This window comes from Pempheris klunzingeri, chromosome 2 (assembly GCF_042242105.1).
Source record: "Pempheris klunzingeri isolate RE-2024b chromosome 2, fPemKlu1.hap1, whole genome shotgun sequence".
Classification (NCBI taxonomy): domain Eukaryota; kingdom Metazoa; phylum Chordata; class Actinopteri; order Acropomatiformes; family Pempheridae; genus Pempheris; species Pempheris klunzingeri.
The window spans coordinates 7,854,238-7,881,556 of NC_092013.1; the positions used below are offsets into that span (position 1 = coordinate 7,854,238).

The 27,319-nt window shown below is 41.2% G+C and overlaps 2 protein-coding genes across 3 annotated transcripts; one reads left to right on the forward strand and one right to left on the reverse strand.

Annotated features, from left to right (window-relative positions):
• Positions 1–21,719, forward strand: srpk1b (SRSF protein kinase 1b). Of its 2 annotated transcripts, XM_070839739.1 has the most exons (16): positions 1–41; positions 685–739; positions 13,348–13,475; positions 13,737–13,845; positions 14,290–14,377; positions 14,510–14,597; positions 15,714–15,820; positions 16,132–16,297; positions 16,902–16,927; positions 17,043–17,271; positions 17,411–17,839; positions 18,389–18,483; positions 18,642–18,749; positions 19,454–19,523; positions 19,720–19,812; positions 20,128–21,719. In XM_070839739.1, the coding sequence occupies exons 1-16, from the start codon at positions 29–31 to the stop codon at positions 20,310–20,312; spliced, it is 1,989 nt and encodes a 662-aa protein (XP_070695840.1). In that variant the 5' UTR covers positions 1–28; the 3' UTR covers positions 20,313–21,719. The 2 variants fall into 2 exon arrangements, with proteins under 2 accessions (XP_070695840.1, XP_070695848.1); XM_070839747.1 differs by lacking the exons at positions 1–41; positions 685–739 and adding an exon at positions 8,055–8,117.
• On the reverse strand, positions 15,605–27,319 carry lhfpl5a (LHFPL tetraspan subfamily member 5a). The gene is made up of 3 exons (XM_070839779.1): positions 26,917–27,319; positions 23,602–23,838; positions 15,605–15,630 (listed from the first exon to the last, which is right to left on the reverse strand). The coding sequence occupies exons 1-3, from the start codon at positions 27,317–27,319 to the stop codon at positions 15,605–15,607; spliced, it is 666 nt and encodes a 221-aa protein (XP_070695880.1).

Consider the following 27,319-nt stretch of genomic DNA (forward strand, 5'->3'; position numbering starts at 1 on the left):
GAACGCATCTGATCTCCTGGTTATCAGCATGGAAAGAAAAGGTAACGTTTTAACTCCCGCTAAAGCCTTTTTACAAACAGTCCTTAAAACACACACGCTTTTTTTTAAAGACAGCTCACCGGCTAATTAATCCTCGGAGTGATTTTTAACAAATGCAACGAGTCACGTTAACAGTTGATGAAAAGTAAAAGTGGACCATGCGCTCTGCTGTGTGTGTATGTGTGCGTTAACAGTATGCTAGCTCTAGCCATCAAACTAGCATCTAATCGTGGACAACTATGCGCCGAAACTTTCATCAAGCTACAGTAAAAAAATAACACACAGTGACCCTGAGACTTGTAAGAAATTTACCAGGGCTCGGCATCATAATGAACGAATTAAAATTGTGATATTAGCGGTGAAAAACAACACGTTACTGTTAGCAGCTAGCTTACTAACTAACTTAAACTGCCTCTAATGTACAGGACAACACACCACAGCGCCATGGCAGGTTGACTTAGCTTTTCCAGAGGGGTTTACACCGGCTAAGTTACCTGCTAGCCTCCCAAAGCTGCTAATGTACACCATGTACTCTGTCTGTGAAGCTACGGAGGAGCCATAACAGCTTTTTAACTACAACAACAACAGTGTCTCTGTGTGTGTGTTCAGTGTTTCTCACCCAACAGGTTTCTCTCTTCTTTTTAGTGCTGGCCATGCAAGCGAGGAAGAAGAGGACGAAGCCGAGGAAACCTGGTAAAAAGTGAGTAGAAAATCAGCACAGGTGCAAAGTAACTAAGTACCTTTACTCAAGTACTGTACTTAGTTCAGTTCTGACATACTTTCTACTTCACTTGAAGTTAGAGGGAATTATTCTACTTTTTACTCCACTACTTTTATTTATTTTTAGCTACACTTACTTAACACATAAAACCACATGATGTGCTGTAGTATCTGTACTACTATTGTACCCAGTTCTATGCAATGCATCTAAAATTGGCTCCAAGTTGAGGTTCAACAGTAAAATCCTTTTGTTAGTGATTAAAAGCAGAATAATATAATATGTTTAGTACTTATACTTTGTGTACTTTGAGTACATTTTGCCGATGACACTTTTACTTAAGCGACATTTGGAACGCAGGACTTTCTCTTGTAAGAGTACTTCAACAGTGTGGCTATGTTCTTTTACTATACTGAAGTAAAAGGAGGTTTAGTCATGCGCAGCTGCATTTTTTCACTTTAACCTTCATTTATTTGCCAAAATGAACTAATGTGATGCAGCTGTTGGTGAGTGAGCTTTTTTTTGGTGGATGCAGCATCACAGTGTCCATCTGCAAGTTTGTGGTTTGACACTGTGTTACATTATAATGTCAGAGATTATAAAAATACGACGACATTAAGGTACAGTCAGGGATTTTGACATTTAAGCTGTCAAGTAGTTTATTATGGTTGCCAAGGAAGTAATTTAATCCCAGCTTCAGTGCTTATTTTGCCACAACAGGAGCCATTGTGCAAATTGCTCATAAAGGTTCTTTGATATTTTATATCATTAAGTAAAGTGTTTATGGAATCACTTGTTCCTACATATAGGTATACATGATGTGCAATAGAAATCATACTGAGATTCCTCAATCCATCAAATGAAAATATTAATTTATTCCGATTTAACAGAACATCAGGATCGAATGACCCTCTCTGTTACGTGCAAATTAAATTTAAAAGCCTGTGTAAATGCAAATGACCTTAAGGTGTCACACAATTACAATAAATCCACGCTGCTGAATTTTCCATGACATTATGAATATGAAGCACATCAAGTCAACATTACAGCAGCCCAACCGTACTTAAGGGGGGTCTGTTTCCCTCTGTGTGTTTAATCGAGGCAGAGGAGGAGAGTTCATTCTCGTCTGCAAGATGTTAAATGTTAAACATCAAAACTGCAGCTATAGTGATAAGATATGTGCAGGTAACAAACGTAGTAGCACTGCCAATTAATGATTCATTCGGAAGTCAGGCTTCACTTTTGGAGCACTTATTGCATGTGATGCCGAGTCATAATCCATTTGAATAGCATATTTAAAACAACCACAGTGAATGGAGCAAACCACCGCTGTCCAGATGCAATCATCCACACTTCAGAAATACATTTTTGAAGTGTGGATGACTAAATTGTAGTACAAACAAAATGGAAGATATTGTTACATTTCTATGAGCTGATCTTTAAGGCAGAAATTGTGTTTATTTATATTTTGAAGCTCTGTATTTTGTTACTCTTGATGTGTTAATCTTAGAAGAAATATCCCTGTGGACCAGGAGCTTGTAAGAGAGAAGTGAACAGCAAACAAATGTGCCAGTTTGAGTCTGTGTCCTGAAGTCACCTGCCTGTTCTAACTGCAGAAACTTGATTGATGACCTGCAGATTATGAGTTTCTCCTCAGTTTTAATTCTGCTGTCCTCATTAGATTTGTGTCCTTATTTCACCCATTTCTCCATCAGCTCACCTGCATTTCTTTCACTGGACCACCAATTACCGATCCTTTCTGTAGCCCATTCACACGTTTCTCTACAGCCATCGTTGTCGTTCACTTAATTATTCACTTCCCTCTTAATGATCAAGCTCCATGAAAATACCTCTGTGCTTTTATCCCTCTCGTCCCTGTTTTACCCGTCTCTCTCCTCTCTGCCATCACACCACTGCACCTTCCTCATTTTTCCAGAAAGCTTTATTTGTTAGTTTCTCAGCCATCATGAGAACAGTCTCTCAGCAAATGAAGCAATCACATGTTTAATCTGTTCCTCCTGGTCCCACGCTGTCAATCACTCATGGAAGAACAGCATGAAAAATAAATTTAGGTGTTTATTGTACTCCACTTTGTCTATTTGTGTATGAGGCTGTATTCTCAAAATGAGTTTTTCTGTCCCTCTGAGCCAGAAATCTCCTCTTCAGTAGCTCTTACACACACCAAACCTTCCAGTTTTATTCCTGTCTATATTCCTGATTTATAAAGCTCTTATTCCTAAAAACATGGTGAATTTGTTTCCATGGCTGGTGACACTATTTTCTAACATATGGTGTGAACACTTCAAACTTTCTACTGTAAAAACATTTTTTCTAATATATCAACAAAATTAAGAAAGAATTTTGAACCTTTATCCAGTGTTCAGACTTCGGTTCTGGAAATGTATGCACATTAGCACATATTTAATTAGATAATGCATCATTTGCGTGTTTAGAATGTAAGAGAACTTTTTGACGCTGTCTACCTGTAGTGTCTCCCCTGCATGGCCTTGACACAGCAGCCTCATCACATCCTAAAGCAGAGAGACTCCCACAGCGCAGACCTCTGCTAAGGCCAATAGTCCCTTCTGCTGTGATAAGCAAATCTGCAAGCACAACACTATATGCTGTTTTTCTGGATCTATTTCCAAAAATAGAAGAATTATGTCCAAAAAATGTTTTGTCATGTGTCCAGGCACACCACACCTTTCAATTTGGCCACAGACACCAGTGTTACAATTTGGCTAATATTAGTTGTTCATTCATCAGAGCTCCTTGGCAAAGGTGATTGATATTTAAAGCTGGCAAATCTTTCCAGATGGTACTTGGATGCAGTTTTTCCTACTTGTTGTGGTAATGTAATTTAAAGGTTATGCCAGGGTTGACACAGAGCCGTCATCTTCAAAGTCTGTCGTCACAAAATGCTGCCAGAAATTGCACCATTTCTGTCAATAGCCATCAAATAAGTGGCTAGCATCCAAGCATAAATAAGCTCTCTCCCTCTCTCCCTCTCTCTTGCCCTTGCACCCATTTTGCTCCTTCCCTCCCACTCTCTCGTGTCAGTCGCTCTGTTGTGGCTGCTGTGCTGAGAGGACGCAGCAGCTACAGTTCATTTGAAGAGCCTGGGGAGAGGAGAGCAGACCCGGTCCCAGGTCACAGTGGTCTTGGGCGAGCTTTAAGACTGCTGCTCGTCTTTTGCCAAGTACAGCTCAGTACAGACTGGTGTGACAGCGTTAGCCTTGTGTTCTCTGGGTCATGTGGCTCCTGGACTGGATCTTCTCCATCAATACAGCTGTGGTGAAGCTTGCCAGCGGTCTCACATGCAAGTGAGTAGTGCGATAAGAAGGATGGAGGAAGGAGGATGTGAGGTTGGAGGAAAGCGATGTGAAAGTCAGACTGTGCTCATGTGTATATTGGTTGTTGTATTTGTGATGATGGAAATGGAGGTTTTCAGTGTAATAATGTTTTGATGTGTGTGTGTGTGTTAGATGCTAGTTTACTCAGAGTTGGGCTGAGTTATTGATGAGCTGATCCATTTTTCATTAAGAAGCAGATGCTGACTATTGCTGCTCTGCAAGATACCTGACTGCATGTTTATGTATTTTGCTTAGTGTGAGTGTGTGTGTGTGTGTGTGTGTGTGAAACCACTTGTTTCTCTAACTTTCTGTGCCTCAGATGCAACTGTAGGACTACCTTTGCACTCGGGAGACTGAACAGGAATAGCCAGCATTGCAGAGTATTTACAACCACAGTTGCTCTCCGTTGTATTTTGCTTTTATCTCTGCCTCTTCTCTCTCGCAGCCATAGCTGCAGTTCATTACATAACCCATCAAATCTTTTATCATCTGCAGCCCAATACAGCTCTGTGCCCCTGTTTCTCTGTCCTCGCCCTGCAGGTTAACCACTTCCCTTCTTTCCCATCCTGTCACTGGCAGAAATACGTCAACACATTTGTGTGCGTTTATTGTGAAGGAGAAGCGGGTTGCTTTAGGCTGCGAAGATGTTGGTTTTTTTCAGTTCTTGTGAATTGGGACTTGTTTTTATGAACTAAGAAAGCCTTCAGTGGTTTAACTGGTGCTGTAACGCTGTAGTGTTTTCTCTCTCTCTGTCTATTTTAAGGCCCACTTAATACATCTGTGTTTCTAACATGAGTCACTGACTATTTTGATAGTATTCTCTAGAATGAACAAATGTACTGCATATTGAAAAGAACATGACATTTCATTGGTATATGTTAGTGGCATGCTGACTGACATGAAAATAAAACATGATTTGAGGGAGATTAAAGGAAGTAAAATAGCATTCTCTCTTGCATGAAACCTGCATACTTGAAGCAGGTGTTCGATCTAAATTGAAGGTGCTGCAGAACGCTCATTTACTCATTATGTGCATCACACCCTCAGCACAGTTACCTAGTGCTGCTGTTTCATTCTGCTGCCCAGGCACTTGGCATTGATTTTATCTGGAGGGAGGAGGAGGAGGAGGAGAATGAGAGGGGGATGCAAACTTTTTGGCCTTACTCCATCCCCAAGAGCTCTTTCTTCCTCCGTGCCCTTGTTTGTTTTGCTCTAGAGATCTGATAGGGCCGGATGGGTGGAAACAACACAGCCAGGAGAAACCAGGAGACACTGACACACTCTGTCACGTCGGATGTTTGCACAGGAGACGATGATGAAGATGTCAAGTGACTGTGGGTCTTATTAGATTTCAGCTGTCATCGACACAATCGCTGTCCCATAGAGAAATGTGGTCCAGACAGCCATTAAACTGACCATTTATCGGGCTATTTGTGTGAAAGACAGTTTCAGCATCCGCTTATAAAAATGCTGTAAAAAGGTTTTAAAGTTTGATCAGTTTTGTTAAAGCAAAGCAGGGACCATGCTGACAGTGGGATGTTGGACTAGACGATATCTTTGTGCCCAAACCCAACATGGGAATATTCATTCAATTATTTTTTTGTCGCTGTGTCTGGTATTACTTTATCCAGTGTTCATCACTGAGAGGGAGAGACGACGGGCCTCAGGGCGCTTCTTTCTCTAATTTGATTAAATGAATCACATCGAAAGAGAAAATTCAGGTCCTGTATTACCAACGTCTTAATAGTATGAAGATACTTCATTTGAGGGCTTGTATTTGAAATATTTAATTTGAGTTTTTTATTTGTTTCATTTCATTGTTAGTTTTTTGTAAATAATAACGACCATGATCCACTGACAGAGAGAAATGTTTCCAACTGCTGCCAAATAGAGTTTTTTGGCAGGACATTTAATTTGTCATAGCATGGAAAGTGTAATGATGGATTACAAGTAATTGGGATAATAATAATATAATCGGATTGCAAAAAATAATTGAATTAATCTAGATTACATTTGGAAATTAGATTATAGTTACAGGATTACTTGATTTACATTATAATATTTTGAAACTTGTTTCATGTTTTAGTGAACCAGTGCTATTCATGAAAAGCAAATGCTTGATTTTGTAGTAATCAAAAAGCATTCAGAAACATTATTTTTGATGTAATGTGTAATGGATTGCATCGCTAATTACAAAAATTGCCATGTAATTTGTATCCAGTAACTGACATTTCTAAGTAATGTGACCCATACCTGGCTGTAATTAATCACATTTTCCCTCTATGCATCAGTAAATACAGCCTGTTTCAGACATCTTTTATAGACATATTCTTCAGTTTAGTGTGGATATCAGGAATTAATTAAGATAATAAAAATGGCAATGGAGGAGAAAATTTCCAGTTAGCTTTAGCTGAAAGGAAAATTATCACTAGTGACAGCAAAAAATTTACCTGAAGAGGAATGGCTGCACTGTATTTATTTATGGTTATTTATTGACTTATAGTGGATCTAATTTTCTTAGACGTCCCTGTGGACCAAAATGCTTAATAGACGTATTTATTGATCAGCAGACCAACATCAAAATCAAACTCTGATGCGACCCAGGCCAAAATCTTAGATGTGCTAATAATATTCATCTAATGACTTATTACTAACCGAAGCATGAACGACTAGCATACTCAGGTTGGTACTTGATTCTCATTATGAAGAGCTTGGTGTTCGACATTAGCTGTGAATGTAGGGTGATGTTGCTTGAACCCTCCACAGCTCAGACATGAGAACTAACTAACAAACTAACTATCAAAGCTCGTCATCTATCAAACCAAACACTGTGTAATCAGCAAAGTACATGATTGTAGGCTAATTAGTGAATTTTCTAAATCGCATATAAAATTCTTCTTTTAAAAAAAAAAAAAAATTGCTATGCCTACATGCCTTCAGTGGTTGTGGTGGGGTTGTCCTCTGAAGCCTCTACATTGTAAATCAAGGGTTTTTGAAAAACAAAAACTACTGAAATAAGTTTGAAAGAAATAATAACTGCAGCTTTGTTTTTCAGAGTTTTGGAAGTATAAAATTTGAAAAAGAATAAAATTTGACTTATCTCAACTAGTTTCATTGTCTCAAGCATTGAATGATATTGTCAAACAGCAAAGAAACTATTTCTAGTTGTCGCTTCCTTACTGATTCCTCTCACATCTTGGGGTTAAAATCATTGCGATTATGGAGCAGAAACACACACAGCTTGGGCCGTGTAGCACTTTGACATGTAGAGCAAACCCTGCAGAGGCCTGGGCATCATGCATGCCCAACAAACAGTCTGAGTGTCGTTCCTGTTTCAGTGAGGGGGAAAAAGATGGGTGAAGCATTGTTGGAATAGCAGGCGTACGAGGTGGGGATGATGATGCTGATGGACAGACAGAGAGGGGGAAGAGAAATGGTGGTGTTTTGGTCAGACGAGTAGGAAGAGGAGGGGAGGGGGGGAGGACTGATGTCGTTCCTCACCTGCAATGCAGTGCTGGGCTGCATCACCCAATCATCTCCCAGCTGTCAGTGAAGGGGGCCGGGCCAGAGGCTGACGACAGCCAAGGAGAGTTCTCGGTCAGAGAGGGAGAGAGAGAGTGTGTGTGAGTGTGAGAGAGAAAAAGTGAGCGAGAGAGTCAGCGAGCGTGCAGTGGTGCCTTGCGCTCCAGGACTTAGCCTCTCTTCTTCCTCTCCTCTCTTCGCTTGTCTTCCTCACTTTGCTCCTTTCCATCTTCTCTTCTTCTGCTTGTTCCTCATTCTGTTTTCCACCCCCTCCCTCTATAATCAGCACTGATCGCCCTCCTCTCCACCACTCTACTTTTAACTCTCCATGTTTCTGCCTTTCCCTCTTTTGGTCCTCTAATCGCTCTTTTTTTTTTTTTCCTCCTGGCGGATGGAGTGAGTTTTTTTTTTTTTTTTTTAACACCTGCACTCTCTCCTGCCCTCCTCCCTCCATCACATCCCATGGGCATCCGTGCATCGTGCAGGTAAGAGCAGGATGTGTGTGTGCGAGTGTGGGTAGGCGTGACAGCCATACACAGTTAGAGGTGCTCTTGAAACAGGTCCAGGTGTCTTTGTGCATTGCAGAAGTCCTTGAAGTATCCTGCTTGTTGTCCATGTTCGTGATGTCTGGCCATCAGAGGGCATTGAACTGTCTCTGTCCAACTGTCGATGTACTGCAGTGAGAAAAAAAGTTGAGTGTACAATCTCGAAAGGCATGATCCTCTGCTGTCTTTTGGCATTAAATGTGTGGAAGCTCTAGTTTGGTTCAAAGTGATGTAGTTTTTACATCATGCGTATTTGCTAGATATGACTATATTTGCCCCTTTTCTCTCTCTGTCGCTCTTTTCTCTGTAGACATTGTCCCTCTAACCTCCATCGCTCTGCCCTTCCATCTCGTTTCTGCTCTCTAAATAGTGTTCATTTTGGCAGCTATATTTAGATCTAGTCCTTGTCCTGAGATCGAAGGTCCATGCCAGTGTTTTAGCTTAATCCTTCATATTTTTAATGAATTCCAACCAACAAAAACTCTGAACATTTAAGTCTGTTCTGAGTCAACAAAGACACTTGATTTGAATCTTTATTTTTGGTCCTTCATATATTAGTCAAGCCATGTGATTGACTGGTGACCAGTCCAGGGATTGGTTTAAGCCCCCTGTGACCCCTAAAGATAAACAGTGTAGATTGATGGATAAATTAGTTGAATATAAACTTTTAGCATTTTGGTGTTTTTATTCAACGTGTGTAGTATTTTAACCTCTTCATGTATATGTACCATCTTCTAATATTAGGCCACAAAAAGTCAACATTCAATGAAAAGTATCCCTTAACACATGCCACTGGTCTCATCTTCTTCTTCAGTGATATGAAGAAATTTGTTGTTGTTATGAAATGTTTTTATTATTAGTGACATGAAGAGATTCATTCAGTTTTTGTTCGATAATATTAATTTCATCTGATCATCATCTTTATCATCATCACTATTCTGAAGCTCAGCTTAAGCCCGTTTTCTCTTTTTGTCCATTGTTGTTATCGTTGCTCTAAAGCTTGAGTGCAGAGGTAGTGTTTCAGTAAATTTGCACACTGTGTGTGCGTGCCAGTAAATAGTGTTATTTTGCCGTGGCCACACAGTGTGTGGGCTGACAAAGTCAAAGTGCCAAAATTTCTTCAGCCCCAGTCAAGTCTCTAGAAGGAGAGAGAGAGGAGGCAGCACGGTTATGTTTAAGATCCTGTCAAACTACAGTTAGTGAAACACAGAATTAATTTTAAACCGAAAAATACTGGAGCCGTTTTGGTGTCTACTCACTTGAATGCTGCTGTCAGACGTAGGCAGACCCAAACATTTCATTGGTTGAAAGCATGAGCATGCCCACTCAAGAGACACCTTTTCTTTAACTTGACAGAGAGATCTCACAACAGATGGGTGAATATGTAGATGCATAATCACAGGATGAATAACAATCAAAGTCCTTTGTGGCTTATTCTCCTTAGATAATGTCTCCTAAACACATGAGCCAGACAGAAATATCAGCAGGCTGTTATTGTTATATATTCTTATTTATGATATTTGGATTATTGCAGATGTATCTGATACAGTTTATATGCTGGCACATATGTAAACAGAAGGTGGGTGCTGTACATGTTGGTGTTGTTAGCTGCGTTTTTACTCTTATGATTATATTGGTGTCTGCATAACCCTGAATTGGTCAGGCTACAAAAAAATATTACCTGAATTCGACTTACTTGAACTTCGAGGGCTTTGTTGTCAAATTAGTGGAGGACCTAATTTATTAATTAATCTGTGTATGTCTAACTTAAGCTCATTAATTGCCTTTTTCCCCTCAGGAACGCTAACAAACATTTGAGGTCTGCAGGCGGCCAAGCATGACACAGCTTTGAAAGCATGTTTTTGCTAAGATGTTCCAAAGTCGTCCTTCCGCTCAGCGTTAAGATAATGAACTGATTAGCTAGACACGCTAATCCTAATGACTTCAACATTGTTTGCAAGCAGATCACAGAGTGCCCTCAATCAAAGCAATCAAACAGTTTTTTTCAAAATAAATTACAACTTTAGAGGCAATGACGTTAAACACAGTCAACAGTAAATGGTTTTCTTCACAAGCTTTGTGGCAAAGTCAGCTGCTTAAACCCTCGCAGAGCTTACAAGATAAAATGTGACTCGCTTCAATCAGCTCCAAATCCTCCTTAGGACCATTGTTTACCGTTTGACTCAGTTACTTAAGCTGAGTCCAAATGTGAAGCACACAGAACTGATGTGCTTGGGGGAGAAAAGAAGAATTTGGCCTAGAAAAATTAAAATGAGAGATTTTATATGTATGAGACCAGTGTGTGTTTATTTGAGGCTTGAAATAGTGTGAAGAAACGGTGGTGCTTGTGAGGGAAACCTCTATCAGTGCTGCACGCAGAGAACAGGATTTGTTGCTGGAAGCTGTTTGCTCTTCTTACCTCCACAGTGCACCACGGTCAGCCCTCTGCAGTAATTCAGAGGGACTCATGATCGAACATAGTGGAGGACTGTAGAGTAATAACGCTCTGTGTTGGTGCAGGAGCGTTTGCTCAGATTCTTAGTCTTCTTTACTTATTAGTTTTTCCCTGATATTATAGTTTATACAAAAGCTCAAGAAAGCCTTTCTTGAGCTTTTACAGGTGTTTCTCATTCTCTTCTTAAGAGAACATTGCGAAGCTAGAAACAAGCCAGACAGATATTTAGCCTATTTTATTGAGGGATAGAAATAGTATTTACAAAATGTCATTTCAGAATAGCAAGGGTTTATATAAAAATATATTTGCTTTTGGCTACAATACAACATATTGTGCTGACACCACTAGTTTTTCAACAATACCTAGTCCTGAATTTTCCAAAATAAATGTTACTTACTCGCATGTATTTTTTATGGTTATTTAGTGTGCATGGTAAATAAAAGGAGCAGTGTCATTGCATCGTTGTAGTATTCTCCGAGTGGTTGGCATACAGGGCATGCTGGCAGGCTTCTTTAGGTGTTACTGGTGGGTCGAAAGGTGTTGGCGTTGTTCATTGATGATATGATCTGTTTGTGACTCTGATTTGGATTCAGGGAGAGAGATGGTGACGCTGCCGTCTCTTCTTTCAGCACCATGGACAGCACTAAGAGTATAGCTGCTAAAACAAACCAAACGCTGCTCAGTTTACCCAGGAACAAGTATTGTACTCAAAAGATCACAAAACAAGGCCAAAATGATGATGTGTGACAGTAATTTGACCCCGTTTGTTTAAGCCCTTCATGGCATGCTTTGATAATGGGTAGAATACGTAATGCTCCCAGTTAACAGTTGATGCAGCTGGATGCTTTCCCTGGGAGTACGGGTTGTAGTTGCACGCTGCCTCTTGTTTTACTTGTTTTGTGAGTGTGTGAGTCTTTTCATGGAAACAAACATGGTCTCTGTTACAGCGCTGAGATGTTCACTATGAACAACTGGAAGTCTGGTTTTAATAATTTATTCCACCATGTTTAGATTCACACAACACAGCATGTTCATTTGAGCATTGTGGGCTCACCATCGGTTATTCAACAATACAGTTAATGTTTAATGATATTAGGTCTTGGTCCATGGAGTCTCGGTGTTTAATGCTCTTTGGTTTTCTGGTGGTGCACCAGCCTCAGTAGGTGGATTTGAAAGAAAATAAATAGTCATTCTTTATCTGACTGGCAACACAGACTCCTGAGCTTTTAAATTTGATCTGCAACAATTAGTTAATTCATCAGTCGACAAATTTACGAGCAACTTTTTTCAAGCAAAAATACTAAAAAGTTGATTGTTCCTGGTCCTCAAAAGTGAACATTTGCTGCTTCTCTTGGTTTTGTATTTTAATACATGTAATATTTGTTGTTTTCACTGGTTTTTTTTTCATGTTTACAGACCTGCAATTAATCGTTCAGTAATTAAATAATCTGCAGGTTAAGTGGTAACAATAATAATTGTTGGATGCTTCTTCTCAGTTCTATTATTGACATTATCTTAGTCATCCATGCTGTTTTAATTGTAATCAGATTCCACCACTGAAAGTACTAAGAAGTAATTCATGCATAGTAATACCTCAAAACAAAGGGACTGCTAGCTTAGTTAAGTCTAATGTGTAGAAGAAGTAGTGCTCTGAAAAATATAAAAAAAGTGAAAGTGCAAAGAATTTGAATCACATTTTTTGGGAGACAACCCTCAGATTTTAGAAGCAGAACTGAGGTATTATGAAGCCTTAATGCTGTCATGTTACAATCGGAGAGATAGCTGTTAAAAAGGTAAAGGCACCGAGTCCACTTTCTGCTCTTACAGTGTAAACGACTGGTTTTAAACAGCTAACATTACTCTGGATTCTGAAGTTGGGAGAGGAGGAGTGGTGATTTATGAGGTGAAAAATATCCCTCTCTGCTGCAGCTCTCCTAACCAGGACACTTGGCTCTTCTGATCCATTTCCATACCGCCATGTTTCCGTGCTCTTTATAGGCAACCAGTGTCTTCTGAATTGACATGTGCATACACCTGCAGACTGCAGCACATAATGTCAGTGTTTTCCACAAATACACTAATTACTGGATGTTGGCTTTTAGTTTTGCCATCTAAATAGTCGTGTGTCAGAAATACTAACTGACCTTCAGTATTATTGTCCTGGTGTCACTGTCCTGATCTATGGTATAATTCTCAGTCCACAATCACTCTGCGTATCCTTAAAAGTATATTTTGTTGTATCAAATGTTCACCTCACTCTTTTCACTGCACTGTCTTAAAAACAAAAGTCTAATATTTCTTGCTGCTCTCTTCTCTGGCCCTTTGTGCTTACATGACTGCTCTGTCATTTCAGATTTATTAAACTGGCTCCTGATCTTTGCTCACTTGTACTTTTGGTGAAATAGGAATTTATCCTTATCTGCTATATCGCTTATAAGTTTCTCTGGATGAAACCATACTGTCAGCCTTTTGATCAAATGCTTTGCCTCTGAAAATGTCGCATTGTGGGAACCACTGCCTCAAATGTTAAACCCTGTGTCTCCGTGTCACACTATGCACATTTCTCTCCGTGAGCCGATCTGAAAGTGTCTTTCACTCCCTTTCCCGCTGTCACTCTCCCTCCATTTGCACTTCCTCCCTGTCTGTTTTTGTTCTTGTCCGTGTCGTCTTCTCCACGTCACCATCGCTCTGTCTTTGTTTCTCTCCCCTGCTCAGACCAGAGCCTCATGGCCGCGGAGGCAGCTCTCTGCCAGGTCAGGCGGACTCTCCGCTCCCGGAGCAGGACGAGGAGATCCTGGGCTCTGACGACGATGAACAGGAGGACCCCAACGACTACTGCAGGGGTGAACAGTCTCTCACTCACACTCTGTCTTTAGATATCAGCCGTGTATCCAAGCCAGTAAAACAGTAGTACACCGACATAAATAGGTGTATTGTCATGATGAAAAACATGATTTTGATCATGTCTAATTTGTAGTCGACAAAAATGCTTGACCTCTGTGTGGATATTTACGTGCATGATAGTTATTTCCTCTCAAACATACACTCTACGTACTACGACAAAACAACATTGTTTGAGTGTATCTGCGTCTGCCTTTGGTCAGGTGGATATCACCACGTGAAGATTGGAGATCTGTTCAACGGGAGGTACCACGTGATCCGTAAGCTTGGCTGGGGGCACTTCTCCACCGTGTGGCTGGCCTGGGACATCCAGTAAGTTGGCTTTTAAACTCGACTATGTGACATTTAGACGGTCATGTACAGATTTGCAGAGGTCATACGCCACGAGTGGATTTCACCGAGCCACAGCTGCTGCTTTCGTAATACTGTAATACTTCCAAAAGAGAGGGGTCTAAAATAGTGTGTGGAACAGTAGCCAAGAAGTGCCATGTGCATGCATAAGGATATAACGCTCCACACTGAGGGCCACAATTGGAGCCATGTTGCAGCCTATATATTTAATATATAGAAATTATAAGCTAAATATTTCTATAAATCTGAAAAGCATAAGAGTAGCGTAGTTTCTAGTAAAGACCTGGTGCATTTGTTTAATTGTGTTGTATGGATATACTCAATGACAGGTTTGCTGCTGCTGTATTTTAAAACAAGTTCATGTGGTTGTCATAAGCAACATCACTGATTTTGCGTGTTTTTCAGGGAGAAGCGCTTTGTGGCCATGAAGGTTGTAAAGAGTGCTGAACATTACACAGAGACGGCTCTGGATGAGATCAAGCTGCTCAAATCCGTAAGGCTCACAGTCACCCTGACATAAATATTTCTGCACTGGCTCATGCTCCACTTATTCCAGTGCCTTCGACTTTCATAACCCTGTGTGTGTGTGTGTGTGTGTGTGTGTGTGTGTGTGTTTGTTTTCCAGGTGAGAAACACAGATCCCGGTGACCCCAGCAGAGAGAGAGTGGTGCAGCTTTTGGACGACTTCAAAATCTCTGGCATTAATGGCACTCGTATCCTTCAAATTCTTTTATATTCACTAGATTGTCTCACGAACGTCATGTGAATATTGCTTTCCACTCTTGATCTTGCAAAAGCAATGTCTCGTTCATAAACTGAGCAAAAATGTTTTTCATTTTATTTAAAAATGTACAAAATTACTTGTCCTTAGAATGCTGCATACTGATCAGTTTTTGGACTCTGCCAGACAACACTGTAGATTTTCTGGTATTGTCCTTCTATGAAGGAAGGGAACAGTGCAACAACGGCACCCAAAATTCTTGGCGTTCCTCCATTTTCTCTTCTGTATTGTTGCTGTCTGAATGTGATGGCTTGGACGTTCTGATTACACTCATTCCAGGCCAAATAGCTACTTTAGTGTTGCACATGCGAGGGTGAGACGCATCACCTCGGGCTAGGCATTGATTTAGCTCACCCCTGTTATTGTGCTTGAATGCCACATTTGTCTGCATTACTTTTAAAGATCAACTTATCTCAGCCAGAGTTATTGAATTTGAAAGCAAACAGCAGGGATGAGATACAGTCCAGTATTTGTCTTAAGTCTCCAAGAGTTTTGTTACACCCCCAGATTCACACTCTGCTCCACTATTTGTGGTTCGCAGATGTTCATCAGCTAGCTGTGTACTTTGGCTCCTCTTTAAGTGTCACAGTCCCTGATGAACTGACACAGTCTGTCCCACGCCATCCAGTCTACAGCTGTGTGTTCAGGCAACATGCCCAGACGTCCTCTGGAAATTGAGGTTATTTCAGTCATGTAAAACCTTGAAAGATCGTTGAAGTCCAAGTATGTGGCTGGAAAACGGGTATAAGGGCAAAAAGACTCATTAAGCTATTTCATTATTATCAGATAGCGTCAGTCGGAGTCAAACAGCTGGTGGGAAATGTAGTTACTTCTCAAATCAAGTTTATGTAATTTTTAAATTACATAAACTTGATTTTATTTTTTATTTTTTCTAAACTGGCCTTGGATCAAGAGTAATTGTGTTTTTGTGTGTGCTGATTATAAATTGTATCGGCTAAGGTCCACTGTAGATTGAGAAAACTCAAGTTTAAACTCATTCGAGAAGTCGTATTCTATTGGCGTATTCCTTGACGTTGTATTTCTTCAGATGTGTGTATGGTATTTGAGGTGCTAGGATATCACTTACTGAAGTGGATCATCAAGTCAAATTATCAAGGCCTGCCCCTACCCTGTGTTAAAAGCATCATACGACAGGTACTGTACAGCTACACAAAAACAATTTGTCATTAAAATCTCACCTGTTCTTATTATTAGCTGTAAAAATGACCATTTCATGCTTTGGTTTGAATGCAGTATTAGTCTGACTCTGGGCAGCGCTTTTGCTGCACTGACATAAAGAAAAACGACTTCTTGAGACCTGTTATTTACACAGCAGGAGACGTATCAGAAATGTTTGGCTTATTCACGTGTAACATCACAGAACCCCTGACGGGTCGAGAATGATGCGTTTTGCCGTTCTCAGTGGGCAGCATGAATTTCAATAATCTGACTCTTCTGCACTGCAGGTTCTGCAGGGTTTACACTACCTCCACACCAAGTGTAAGATCATCCACACGGACATCAAACCAGAGAACATTCTGCTGACTGTCAACGAGCCCTACATCAAGAAAATGGCTGCAGAAGCTACGCAGTGGCAGAAGACTGGCGCTGCTCCTCCCTCGGGCTCTGCAGGTCACAACCTTTTTTTTTTTTTCTCAGCACTCCGCTAAGCATCTGCTGTGGTTTGATCGGCATGTTGCTGACAACTACGAGGTTTGCAGGTCCAGTGCCTTTCAGAGTTCGACTGACATGTTACTTATTTGTTGGCTCACAGCATAAATGTGAGCAATTACGCTCTGATTGCCAGAAATGCAACTAACTGGTACGACCTGAAAAGGTTTGATCAATTCGTGTTTCTAATTGGAGTGGCTGTACATTGGCAATGCACTGATGTTCCCACTCTGTGGTGTCATCCTCCTCTGTGTTTGTGATGCAAGTGTTCAGAAACTTGAGGGTTTGATTTTAAAGCATGTGGAGGTTTCTAATAAAAGAGGAGTGCTTTAGCTGTGTGTCAGTATGAGTCACCGCTGGATTGGTTATGGAAATTACCAGCTTGCTCAGAGGAGTGTGTGACTCCCGCTGAGCCGGGTGCCGCTGCAGAGACAGTCTATTAGTACAGCTTGGTGTGAATCAACTCAGCCACCCGAACAGAATACTAATTATAGTGAGGCAGAGTATATGCCACATATGTCGCTTGCTAATGTAATCCTCAGATTTTTTTTCCTGTTTCCTACAGTGAGTACAGCCCCGGCACCCAAACAAGTAAGTTCTTGTATTTTAGATCTAGTGACAGGAGGAGGAATACATTTAGAGTCAAGTCAGAGTATGTATCTTGATTTCCTGTATTTTTCTCTCTCCCCTTGTTCTCTTTTCAAAGACGGCCAAAATGTCAAAGAACAAAAAGAAGAAGATGAAGAAAAAGCAAAAGAAGCAGGCAGAGCTGCTGGAGAAGAGGATCCAGGAGATGGAAGGAGGAGCAACACCTGAAGGGGGAGAAGAGGAGGACGATGAGGAGACGACAACAGAGACTACAGAGGATACGACTTCCTCAGCCGCCCTCTCTATGTCTGCCACGCTGCAAGACATCGCTAGCCATACTATCACAGGTGATCACTGGCCCGTACTTCAAATATTTTATTGATTGATGTGTTTAAAAATCAGAATAGATCCAATACGCACTAATCAAGAGCATCATTCATTAAGAGATTAATTTAACAGACAAACCCATGGTGTGTTTTGCTACAGACTCGACTCCTGGCGAGCCGCCTCAGCAGCTGCCAGAGGTACACGAACGAAGGGAGCATGCGGGCGAGGAGGAGAACAGGATGGAGGTGAACTGCAACGGTCATGCCGCCACACCGGAGAGCGAGACCAGTCCAGAGGTACAAGGGACCAAGCAGTCGACAGAGGAGCAGGAGGAGCAGGAGGACCAGCAGAACGCGAACCAGCCAGAAAGTAACACAGAGGCCGAGGACACATTAAGGAGCAAAGAGGAGCATCAGACCTGTAATGGATCATCCGAGGACGCCGACCTGCAGCAGCAGCTCCCCGCCTCTCTCGACCCAGACTCTGTCTCAGTCTGTGTTGAGCTGAAGGAGGGAGACAAGGAGGAGAAGAAGGAGGAGGAGATGGAGACCAAAGGAGGTGATGATGAAGACAACAGCCAGCAGAATGGTTAGTTAAAAAAAACATTTTGTTTGGTTTTTTTTAAGCCAACTCTATGATTATACATGTATGTACAGTGTATATTGTGTGAAGCCATACTAAGCTTATAACGAGTGTTTGATATTGAGTATGCTATGTTTACTTGGAAGTGTAAATATTTTTGCATCACGCACTGAATTATGCAAAATGTTGTCCATAGTGGAATATACCGTGTTTTCACACTTGCACAAGAATCTGATATTACACTTAACAGCATGAGATTACCAAAAGCATGTTCTAGAAGAGCACATGCAAGCCGTTATTAATATGAATTCAAAATGCATTACAGTGGGAATAGTAAATGTCAGTAGAGCTTTAACTGGAGTGGCACGATGGGTTGTGCAGGTTTGAGTAGGAGGTGAGAAGGCTGTGCTTGTTAGGCTAATTAATATGGATTACTCAGTCACATCACTAACAACCTCTAATAACACTTACCTATAGGAGTCATTTTGAACACAAACCCTTCCCCCTCCTTTTTTATCTCATCTTCTCCATCTCAATCTCTCTCTCTTTTAACAGGAGCATCAAGCAATATGTTAGTAAACCCCCTGGAGCCTCATAACGCTGACAAGCTGCAGGTTAAGATTGCTGACCTCGGCAACGCCTGCTGGGTGGTGAGTGCAAATACAAGATAGCACTTTTTATTTTTGAGTGAAGGATTCTTATCTGAACCTTGGAAGCTTTGTCCACTTCAAGAAGCGGCACTTTGTAAACATCAGCTCATTTGTTACTCTGCGCCTCAGCATTCAGGATTTCTCTCCTCTTCTTGCAGAACAAACACTTCACAGATGACATCCAGACGAGGCAGTATCGTTCTCTGGAGGTGCTGACTGGAGCCGGCTACAGTACACCAGCAGATATCTGGAGCACAGCCTGCATGGTAAAACGCACTCAGGAAACACGTAGAACTATAAGGAACTAATCTCATGGAAAGTTATTTAGATTCTTTAAGGTAACATGAAGTTTTTACTAACCCATCAAAACACACATGGTCTTATAAACATGTTGAATGCATTTGCGACCCCACTCTAAGCCTTTGTTTAATGTTTTTGAATCTATAATGTTGAAACCAGCTTCTTTTTCTCCTCTTTTATTGACTCCCTGCTACTTTTTAGGAGGCACGAGCCGCACCACCACTGTCACTGCAGTCTACTGTTCAGTATTCATATGTTAGGAGGGCATTACGACAAACATTACAAAAAAATCAGTGAACCTGATCATCAGAACATGGGACTAGATTAACAGTAGTGGTCAAAAACTCCCCAGACTACACACATCAGGGGCTGTAAACCTTCCCCTAATAGACAGGCTACACTCACATACCCACACACACACGGCTGTCGTTTCAGGGAAGTGCATGCATACACACATAATTTAAGACGAGCCATCATTAGTCAAAAAACAGGAGAGGGTTTCTGACTCTCAGAGTGAATCCAATTAATTTGAAAGGTTCAGACAGGACTGACGCAAAGCGCCGCGCTTTAAGATGAACAAATGTCAGGGTTTTCAGGTCTTGATCTCATTGACAACACTCAGACTTGAATTGAAACTCAACCACAACTTTTTTTTTTTTTTTCCCCTCAGGCCTTTGAGCTTGCCACTGGAGATTATCTGTTTGAACCCCACTCTGGAGAAGATTATTCCAGAGATGAAGGTTGGTGTTTGCTTCCCCTGAGACGTCTGTCCCCAATACGTCAGGTTTCAATAAACCAACATCTATTGGTTTATTCCAATAGATGAGAAGTCATTGAGTTTATAGTGTAAATTCTGTGTAATGCCTCAGCCTTTTATTGAAATGGTTTTGTTTATCTTCATCAGCTAGGTTTGTGTATTTCTCTGCCTCCCCGTAGATCACATAGCGCTGATCATCGAGCTGCTCGGTAAAGTTCCTCGGAAGCTGATCTTGGCGGGCAAATACTCCAAGGAGTTTTTCACCAAGAAAGGTAAACATCCCCGTCCTGCCCGCAGCTTTCTGCTGTAGCTAAATCCAGTTCGTCCTTAAAATGTGCTCAGGTATTGGGTGCAAAAGTTACTATTTCAGACCGAGCACCTGACGGCTCAAGGGAACAGCCATCTGCTCAGTTTGAGGACAGAACCTGCAGATTTAATTTAGTGCAGCTATTTCAAGTTCACAGTGCTGTGGATTTATTCCAACCAAAAACACACTCGATAACACGTGATCTTTTACAGACTTTGTAATATAATTTGTGACGTGCTAATTCGGACTGTCATTATTTAATTGTAATATCTTCCCACAGGAGAACTGCGTCACATCACCAAGCTGAAGCCGTGGGGTCTGTTCGACGTGCTGGTAGAAAAGTACGAGTGGTCCAAAGAGGAGGCGCACAGCTTCAGCAACTTCCTACTGCCCATGCTGGACCTGGTGACCGAAAGGAGGGCCACGGCAATCCAGTGCCTCTCCCATCCATGGCTCGCAACATAGAGGGCCCCCTCCCCCCCTGCACACCTCCATCCTCACATTGTGAAAGGATGATTAAGGTTTGACGATCCTGGGCTTGAAAACACACAGTAACGCATTCATGCCTGCAAGACCCTGTGACTGCATCATGCCTGCATCCTCCTGTCATGGCTCTTAGAGGCTGCTCACACACACATTCATGAACACAATAAAAAAAAGAGAGACTGCCGCTGATTCTTTGTCCTGTTCTGGATTACACTGGTGATAGAAGGAACTCTGTATTTAAGACTTTTTTTCTGGCTGCAGAGGACTTCTCGACCTTGCTCTCTCTTTTTCCCGACTCCAGCTCTTTCTCTGCAGCACATTACTCTGTATTTTTAGCTATAGATAATGGACAGGCGGATTTAAAAGGAAGTTGCACTTGTCTACAAATGCGGACGAAGGCAGCATGTTAACAGAAACCTGTTGGCATGGCTTGCCATCAAAACTTTTCATCATTTTAGGCCATTAATTAGCCAAATCTGTGTCTGTATGCCAGTCATAATGTTAGCTGTGCCAGCTTTTATGCTCTTGGCTGTCAAATGTGTGCAAAGTGCTCAGAATTAATAACTACGTAATGCTAACAGGCATGATGAGAGACCAGTAGTGTTGTTAGCACTGTTGAGTTGGATTTATCCTAAACTTTTGTACATTTGTATACAGGCAGAACTACATGATTAGAAAGCTTACAGTTCATGCACATGTGCACCACATCTGGAGAGAGACTCATCAGAAATAACTATTTTTCAGGAAACTGTTATTGTTAGTTTCAACATGATCATATGCTGTCTTTAAAAAAGCACTTGGAATAATATAATGCGATTTCTTCTCTACTTAATACAGGAGTCCACTTAATGCAGAGGGAACTTTTTGCCGTTTCCTACTTGGATCGCATTTTGCCTGTTAAGAGAGGCCTCTTAATCGTTTCCAACATTCAATGGTCAGATCAACCAATATGTGGATCCACATCAAGTGTTCAGTACAGTTTACCAAAGAGTCGGCCTTTAATCTCTCTCTCTCTATCTGCAGCAAAAGCTTTGCACAGTTTCTAGAAAAGACTGTCAGCAGAGTAGATCGACGGCACGAGCTGAAAAGTTTGGGCATAGACATTTTTTTTTTTACACTTTTTAGAAATGCTTCGAAGAATGTTCAGTTGTATTAAATTTAAAGCTTTGTTACAAGTGTTTCCACTGCACATGGAGGTGTCGGATTTGAAAAGAATAGATTGTACTAAAAACACATGCTGTAATAATAATGCTTCGAATCCTTGAAAACCATTTTGCTTGTTTTTCTACCGTCTCCTTTACTTCTGTCCATCTCTCTGCTCTTTATTCGATTGGTATATATTTTTTTTTTCTGTAGGTAATAAGAATAAACATTTTTCAAAATCATTTGGGTTGTAGTTGCCTCGTGAATCACCACTGCAGTCTTCGCATTCTCGTGCCATGCAGACGGCAGATATGGTAGAGTGCAATCAGATGTAGAATAAGGTTTTATTGTCACTGAGTACTAACACACCAAAGATCCACAGTGATTTCCCACGTGCTTATTTTGAGGGCTGTTTGGTGCATATTTTATTAGGATGTCTGACCAAAATCAGTCCAATACTCTTTAAATGCAGCATGTTTTGATGAATACTGCCTTACGCTGCAATAGACACGTTCACTGGTGTTACATTTTCAGACCTTAATTCAATACATTGTACACATTTCCTTTCAGGCTCAAATATTTCTTGCTTTAATCCCTGTGTTTATGACCGTTCTCTCCAAAGTAACAAGGCTCTGCTCTATACTGGTCTTTTCAAACAGTAAAATGCCTGAAGGCAAAATGTTCATTCGCTTGTTTTAGTCCAAATTAAAGCAGCAGTGAGCAAATCTAAGACCGTAATGTCTGAGCTGGAGATGGACTTTGACTCTTCTAAAGTCTGTTCATAAGCTGTGACAATTTCAAGGACGAACTTCTTGTAAATTATTTTTAGATTGCAATTAACTGTCCAGAAGATTTGGAATACGTTTTAATCCCTCAAGTCGGTAGTACTCCTTGAAAGTCTTGTTCATCTCTTCCCTCCTTCGTCCACAGATGGCCTACGCGTTATCTGTAAGGGAGAGTAAAGAGAAGGAGATGTAACTGTCATTTCAGATGATAACTTATAGCACCAACAGTGTTCAGCCGTTCCAGAGGCTCTTAAAGAATCACTTAAGTCATTAAATATGCTAAAAGTCAGATGATCAGTGGAGACATTACTATTTAGCCTTTAGAGGGACAGTCTTCTGATGTCCAGCTGGCTTTGTATCATTACAGTGTGGGTAGTGAATGCAAATGAACAATTTTTAACTTTTCTCCGTTTCTCCTCTTCCACAAGCTCCCCGCTAGTGATCCATCTCATTCGCGTCATCTGGCAGACATTTAGCAGCTCCGGGACTGCTGTTGGAATGAGTAGTTGACTTTGCAGTAAAGTTGTTGCTGTTATTTTAGGTTCTTATGTCAGTTATACAATTGTTTACTGCATCACAGAGCTCTGGCTGCAGGAAACACAGAGGAAAGTTTTGCATTGTTCATTTGCATGTATTACCCACACTGTGCTGACACGAGGCAGAAGCTAAAGTTAGCCAAGTATCCCTTTAAGGAGCTGAATATCTGTAACAAATTTCATGGCAGTCAGTCTTAATAGTTCTGATGCACAAATGTCGACATCAACGTAGCACAAGAAGAAAAGTCAGAATCACCAAAGTCAGTAGGATTCATCCTCTTACAACCATAAAATTTGTGGTGATCCATCTAATATTTGTTGAGATATTTCAGTCTAGACCAAACAACATTACCATCCAGAGCTAAGCTCAAACCATGGGTTAAAAGCTAGATATTTTTAATGACAATGGATAGAGGAAAATAATGGCAGTATCCATGGGAAGGATTTCACAGTGGAGGTTTTTGATTGCTTTTTTTTCTGTCTATCCAGACCTCAATGATTCAGCGTTTACACAGAGATTCTTGAGTTTTCAAGGCTGCTCAAGCCTCTGCCTCACCTCTAAAGTCTGTCTATTCTATTCTATTCTATTCTAGCCATTTTCCCTCCAGGCTAAGCAGTTAACCCTTACACCAAACCCTTCAAATTTCCTCCTATAATCTCCCTGGAGTCCATCCTTCTCCTTCCCCTTGCCTCTCAATTAAAACCCTATCTCTCTTCTTCTTTTCTCCAGCTACATATCCTCATCCAGCTTGTGTCTTCCTCTCCCACCCCACCGTTTTTCACACCCTGCCTTCACTCCGGTACCTTTCCCCTCCACCTGGAAGTCCTCGGGCAGCAGCTTGTCCTGCCGGCTGCCCAGGCTGAAGGCCAGGAAAGAGAGGATGAGCGAGTCCATGATGCTGATGATGGCCAGGATGTAGGCCCAGCGCACCGTGCAGTTGCCCAGGGTGTATTTGTCGGTCCGCTGGCCACACATGCGCTTCACCTGCTCCGAGTCCCAGCCGTCAGGATAGATCATACAGCCGATCACCATGCATGTGCCTGAGAGAGACGGAGACACGGGATGAGGGACCTTGGTTCTATACTTTGGTTTAAAATCAGGTGCTTCCATCAACAGTGTCCTTGAAAACATTTCTTAGCTGCCAATTTATTCAAATACAAAAACTATCAAGTATTCTGATGTGAGAAATCTGTGGAGCTGCAATGAATGTACGTAACTAAGTTACTATAGCCCACACAAGTACAAATTTGAGATGCTTGTACATTTTACTTATACTTCATTACATTTCAAAGGGAAACGTGTTACTTTTTTATTGCGCTGCATTTATCTGGCAGCTTTAGTTACTAGACTGTGTTATACACTAAGATGTTTGGAATGAAAAACATGAAGTCTTAAATATGTCTTATTATAGATTAACTACACAACAGTATAAGCAAGTACAACAATTAGATTAACAGGAAATGTCATTTTTCATGTAAACTAGGCTCATCGCCTCACTTTGATTTACCTCCAACCAGAAAGCTGCAATTTACATCTACGTCTGTCCAGATTAGTTTCACCAATTCAGTTTCTGACCAGATGTGAAATATAGTCACAGTCTCCCCTTCTGGTCCTGAGTTACGGTGTTGAATAATTCCTTATGAAGTCACCGTGAAGCTGAACTTTGACCTTTTGGATATAAAATGTCATCACTTCATCATTTTGACCTTTTAAACATTTGTGTAAAATTTCGTCTTAATTAGTGAATGAACTGTTGAGTTACAGCCAAAAGTGTGTCTTGTGAGGTCGCAGTGACCTTTGACCACCAAAATCTTTCTTTGTGGATGTTTTTTGCCAAATTATGGAAATTCCCTTGAGGCTTTCCTGAGATAATATCGCCTTCACAAGAATAGTCTGAAAAAAACCAATGCTGTAGCTGAATGTGTCTGATGTTCCTAAAAAGACACGTTAAGTATTAAGAGACGAACATCTTCACCTCCGCCGCTGAAACAACAAACAACAACACAGAGACGCCACCAGAGAAATTAAAGATGCACAATCCGCTCATTCAGGTACACACACACACACACACACACACACACACACACACACACACACACACACACACACACACACACACACACACACACACACACACACGTGCAGGTGGGTTGCCTAGCAACTCCAGAGCATCTCTACTCCAGAAAGATGAACTTGTTCATCCATTATTGACTCTGCAGAGAGACACGTGCTGCTCACCTCAGCACGTAGAGCCATGTGACCTATCAGGTGACAAGGTGAAGCATGAGCACACACACACACACACACACACACACACAAGCGCGCCGCACTTTCGCTTTCTGAGCCTCACACACCCTTTCACCTTCACTCGCTCTCTAATTCTCACGCTCACTTTCTCAACTGTCCTCCTAACTTCAACACAGATAAACGAACTGCAGCTTCTCATCAGCTGATTAAAACATCAGGAAGTTAAATGTTTACACATCCTGAAACAATTAGGACTCCGATATTCTTCTGCATACATGTTCGAAACCTTGCGTGAACAAATTCTTTTTTTAACATGTTACTGTTACTTCATTGTCCAAGACTCCCTCACAAATTGAATTAGAAATGTTCTTTCACTGAAGCTAATTCAGAGGAACAACTTATTTTATACAGCTCATACCTCAGGGAGGGATCTATTAATGCCCCCAACAGTTTTCACCTACTTTTTAACTTACTATCTACTCTTCAAAGATTACAAAAACATAGGAAAGTTGGATTTTTCTGAGCCATATTAAATTTTCAAGTAAAATCTGACTCCGAACTAAACCTTTGGGGCTGATTTAGCAACTGGAGTGGAGAGACAGACATAATTAATTTAGAGCCTTGAAAAGAAAATGTATGTGTAACACAGACACAGAAAGTCTGGTATTCATTGGAGCGCACAGACACACAGACACACACTCTCTGAACGGCAGGTATGATGAGGGAGAGGAGAAAGTGTAACAGCACACCTCCAGGTTAATCTAATTATTTGTCTCATTAAAGGCTCGTCCTTTCACTTGCAGCTACATCTGTTCACAAGCTGCTTCGTGTTTCAAAAACAGAGTCGGGTTTCACTTGTGTTTTGTTTGTGCGTGTGTGCGTGTGTGTGTGTGTGTGTGTGTGTGTGTTTGTCTGTTTAAAGGAAACTACTAAAATGTTGCTGGGTGTTGTGTTAATCTTTTCATTGATATTCTAGTCTGCCCTTTAAATTTTACGAGACAAAACCACTATTATGCTTCTGTGGGACCTTGTTACTGTTTGTGTTTTCTTATATTTCTGCATGAGGCCAAACTCTTTTTTTTCTATGTAAAACCAAAGAGCCTCGACTGAAGTACTTTACTTGAATATTGATGGAAATATCTGATGGAAATATTGCACTTTTGACTTCATTTTACTGTGTGTAACTGACAGCCATTGTTACTACTGTAGTTACTATTTTACACAGAAAGCCTGCATGAAATAATATATTGTTAAGGAATAACCACCAGGCCCAAAATTTAAAATGCAAAGAAACAAAAATGAATGCCAAACTTCAACTTCAACTTTCAACAGCGTGGGTGGATATTTGCTCCTTTTACTCACCAGTGTTCTTAGCAAATGCATTTTCATATTGATTTGTCACTTATTATTCATCAGTTAGACCAAGTGAGGTTGTATTTCTTCATTTATGTCTCTGTTAATTCAGTCGAGACTTGCTTAAATGGTGAAGAGCTGGAAAAAATAAATGATTTTGAACTGAAGAAATTGGAATGTGTTTGAGTCCATGCTTTTTGGGGCTAAACTTATTCTTACTGGGCAGTGGGTAAGTGTTAATGTTGAATACAGGAGGTCTGAGTGTGTGTGCAGCCATGAAAAGAAGCTCAAAGAGATAAAACAAAGCACAGATGCAGCCTATAATTTGATTTGATTTGATAATTAACCACATTCTGTTTTGTAAATGAAATATCTATAAACAGGATACTGTAGGGAAATAATGTAGTATAGCCTGTGTATACTCTTATTTAAGAGATGAGACAAATGATAATGAATCACATTAACTGTTAACACTTTTTGCATCTTCCACACGCGCAGCTACAAACTCTGGTGCTCACTGGAGGCCAGCTGCATCCAGGCGCAGATCTTGTAGACGCTCCCCGCGTTGCAGAAGAAGAAGAGGCTGAAGCAGACGATGCAGGCCACCACCAGCAGCATGGAGATCCCCACGAAGAACATGGCCGTCTTGAAGGCGCCGGACGGGATGGAGCCGAAGTCCAGCGCGCTGCCTTTGCAGGTGAGCTCCGAGGTGAGCGCGTTCCCGATGCAGTAGTGGAAGAGGCCGAAGTAGCCGGCCTGAGGCGTGTTCACGCTGTCCCCGATCCAGTAGGGCTGGATGAACACCACCACGGTGATGACCGCGAAGGTGATGGTGAACACCGTCCACAGGACGCCCATGGCGCGCGCATTACGCACGTAGTTGGTGTGGTAGATTTTGGCTGCCTCCTGAGCCGGGAGCAT

Coding starts and splice junctions, on each gene's coding strand:
- srpk1b (XM_070839739.1), top strand. Junction 14,598..15,713: donor CTCTGGCATTAATGGCACTC/GTATCCTTCAAA, acceptor GTATTTCTTCAG/ATGTGTGTATGGTATTTGAG. Junction 19,813..20,127: donor GGAGTTTTTCACCAAGAAAG/GTAAACATCCCC, acceptor ATCTTCCCACAG/GAGAACTGCGTCACATCACC.
- lhfpl5a (XM_070839779.1), bottom strand. CDS start 27,319: ATGCTCCCGGCTCAGGAGGCAGCCAAAATCTACCACACCAACTACGTG. Junction 23,839..26,916: donor CTGGATGCAGCTGGCCTCCA/GTGAGCACCAGA, acceptor CGTCTCTCTCAG/GCACATGCATGGTGATCGGC. Junction 15,631..23,601: donor CTTCCAGGTGGAGGGGAAAG/GTACCGGAGTGA, acceptor CTCAATCTACAG/TGGACCTTAGCCGATACAAT.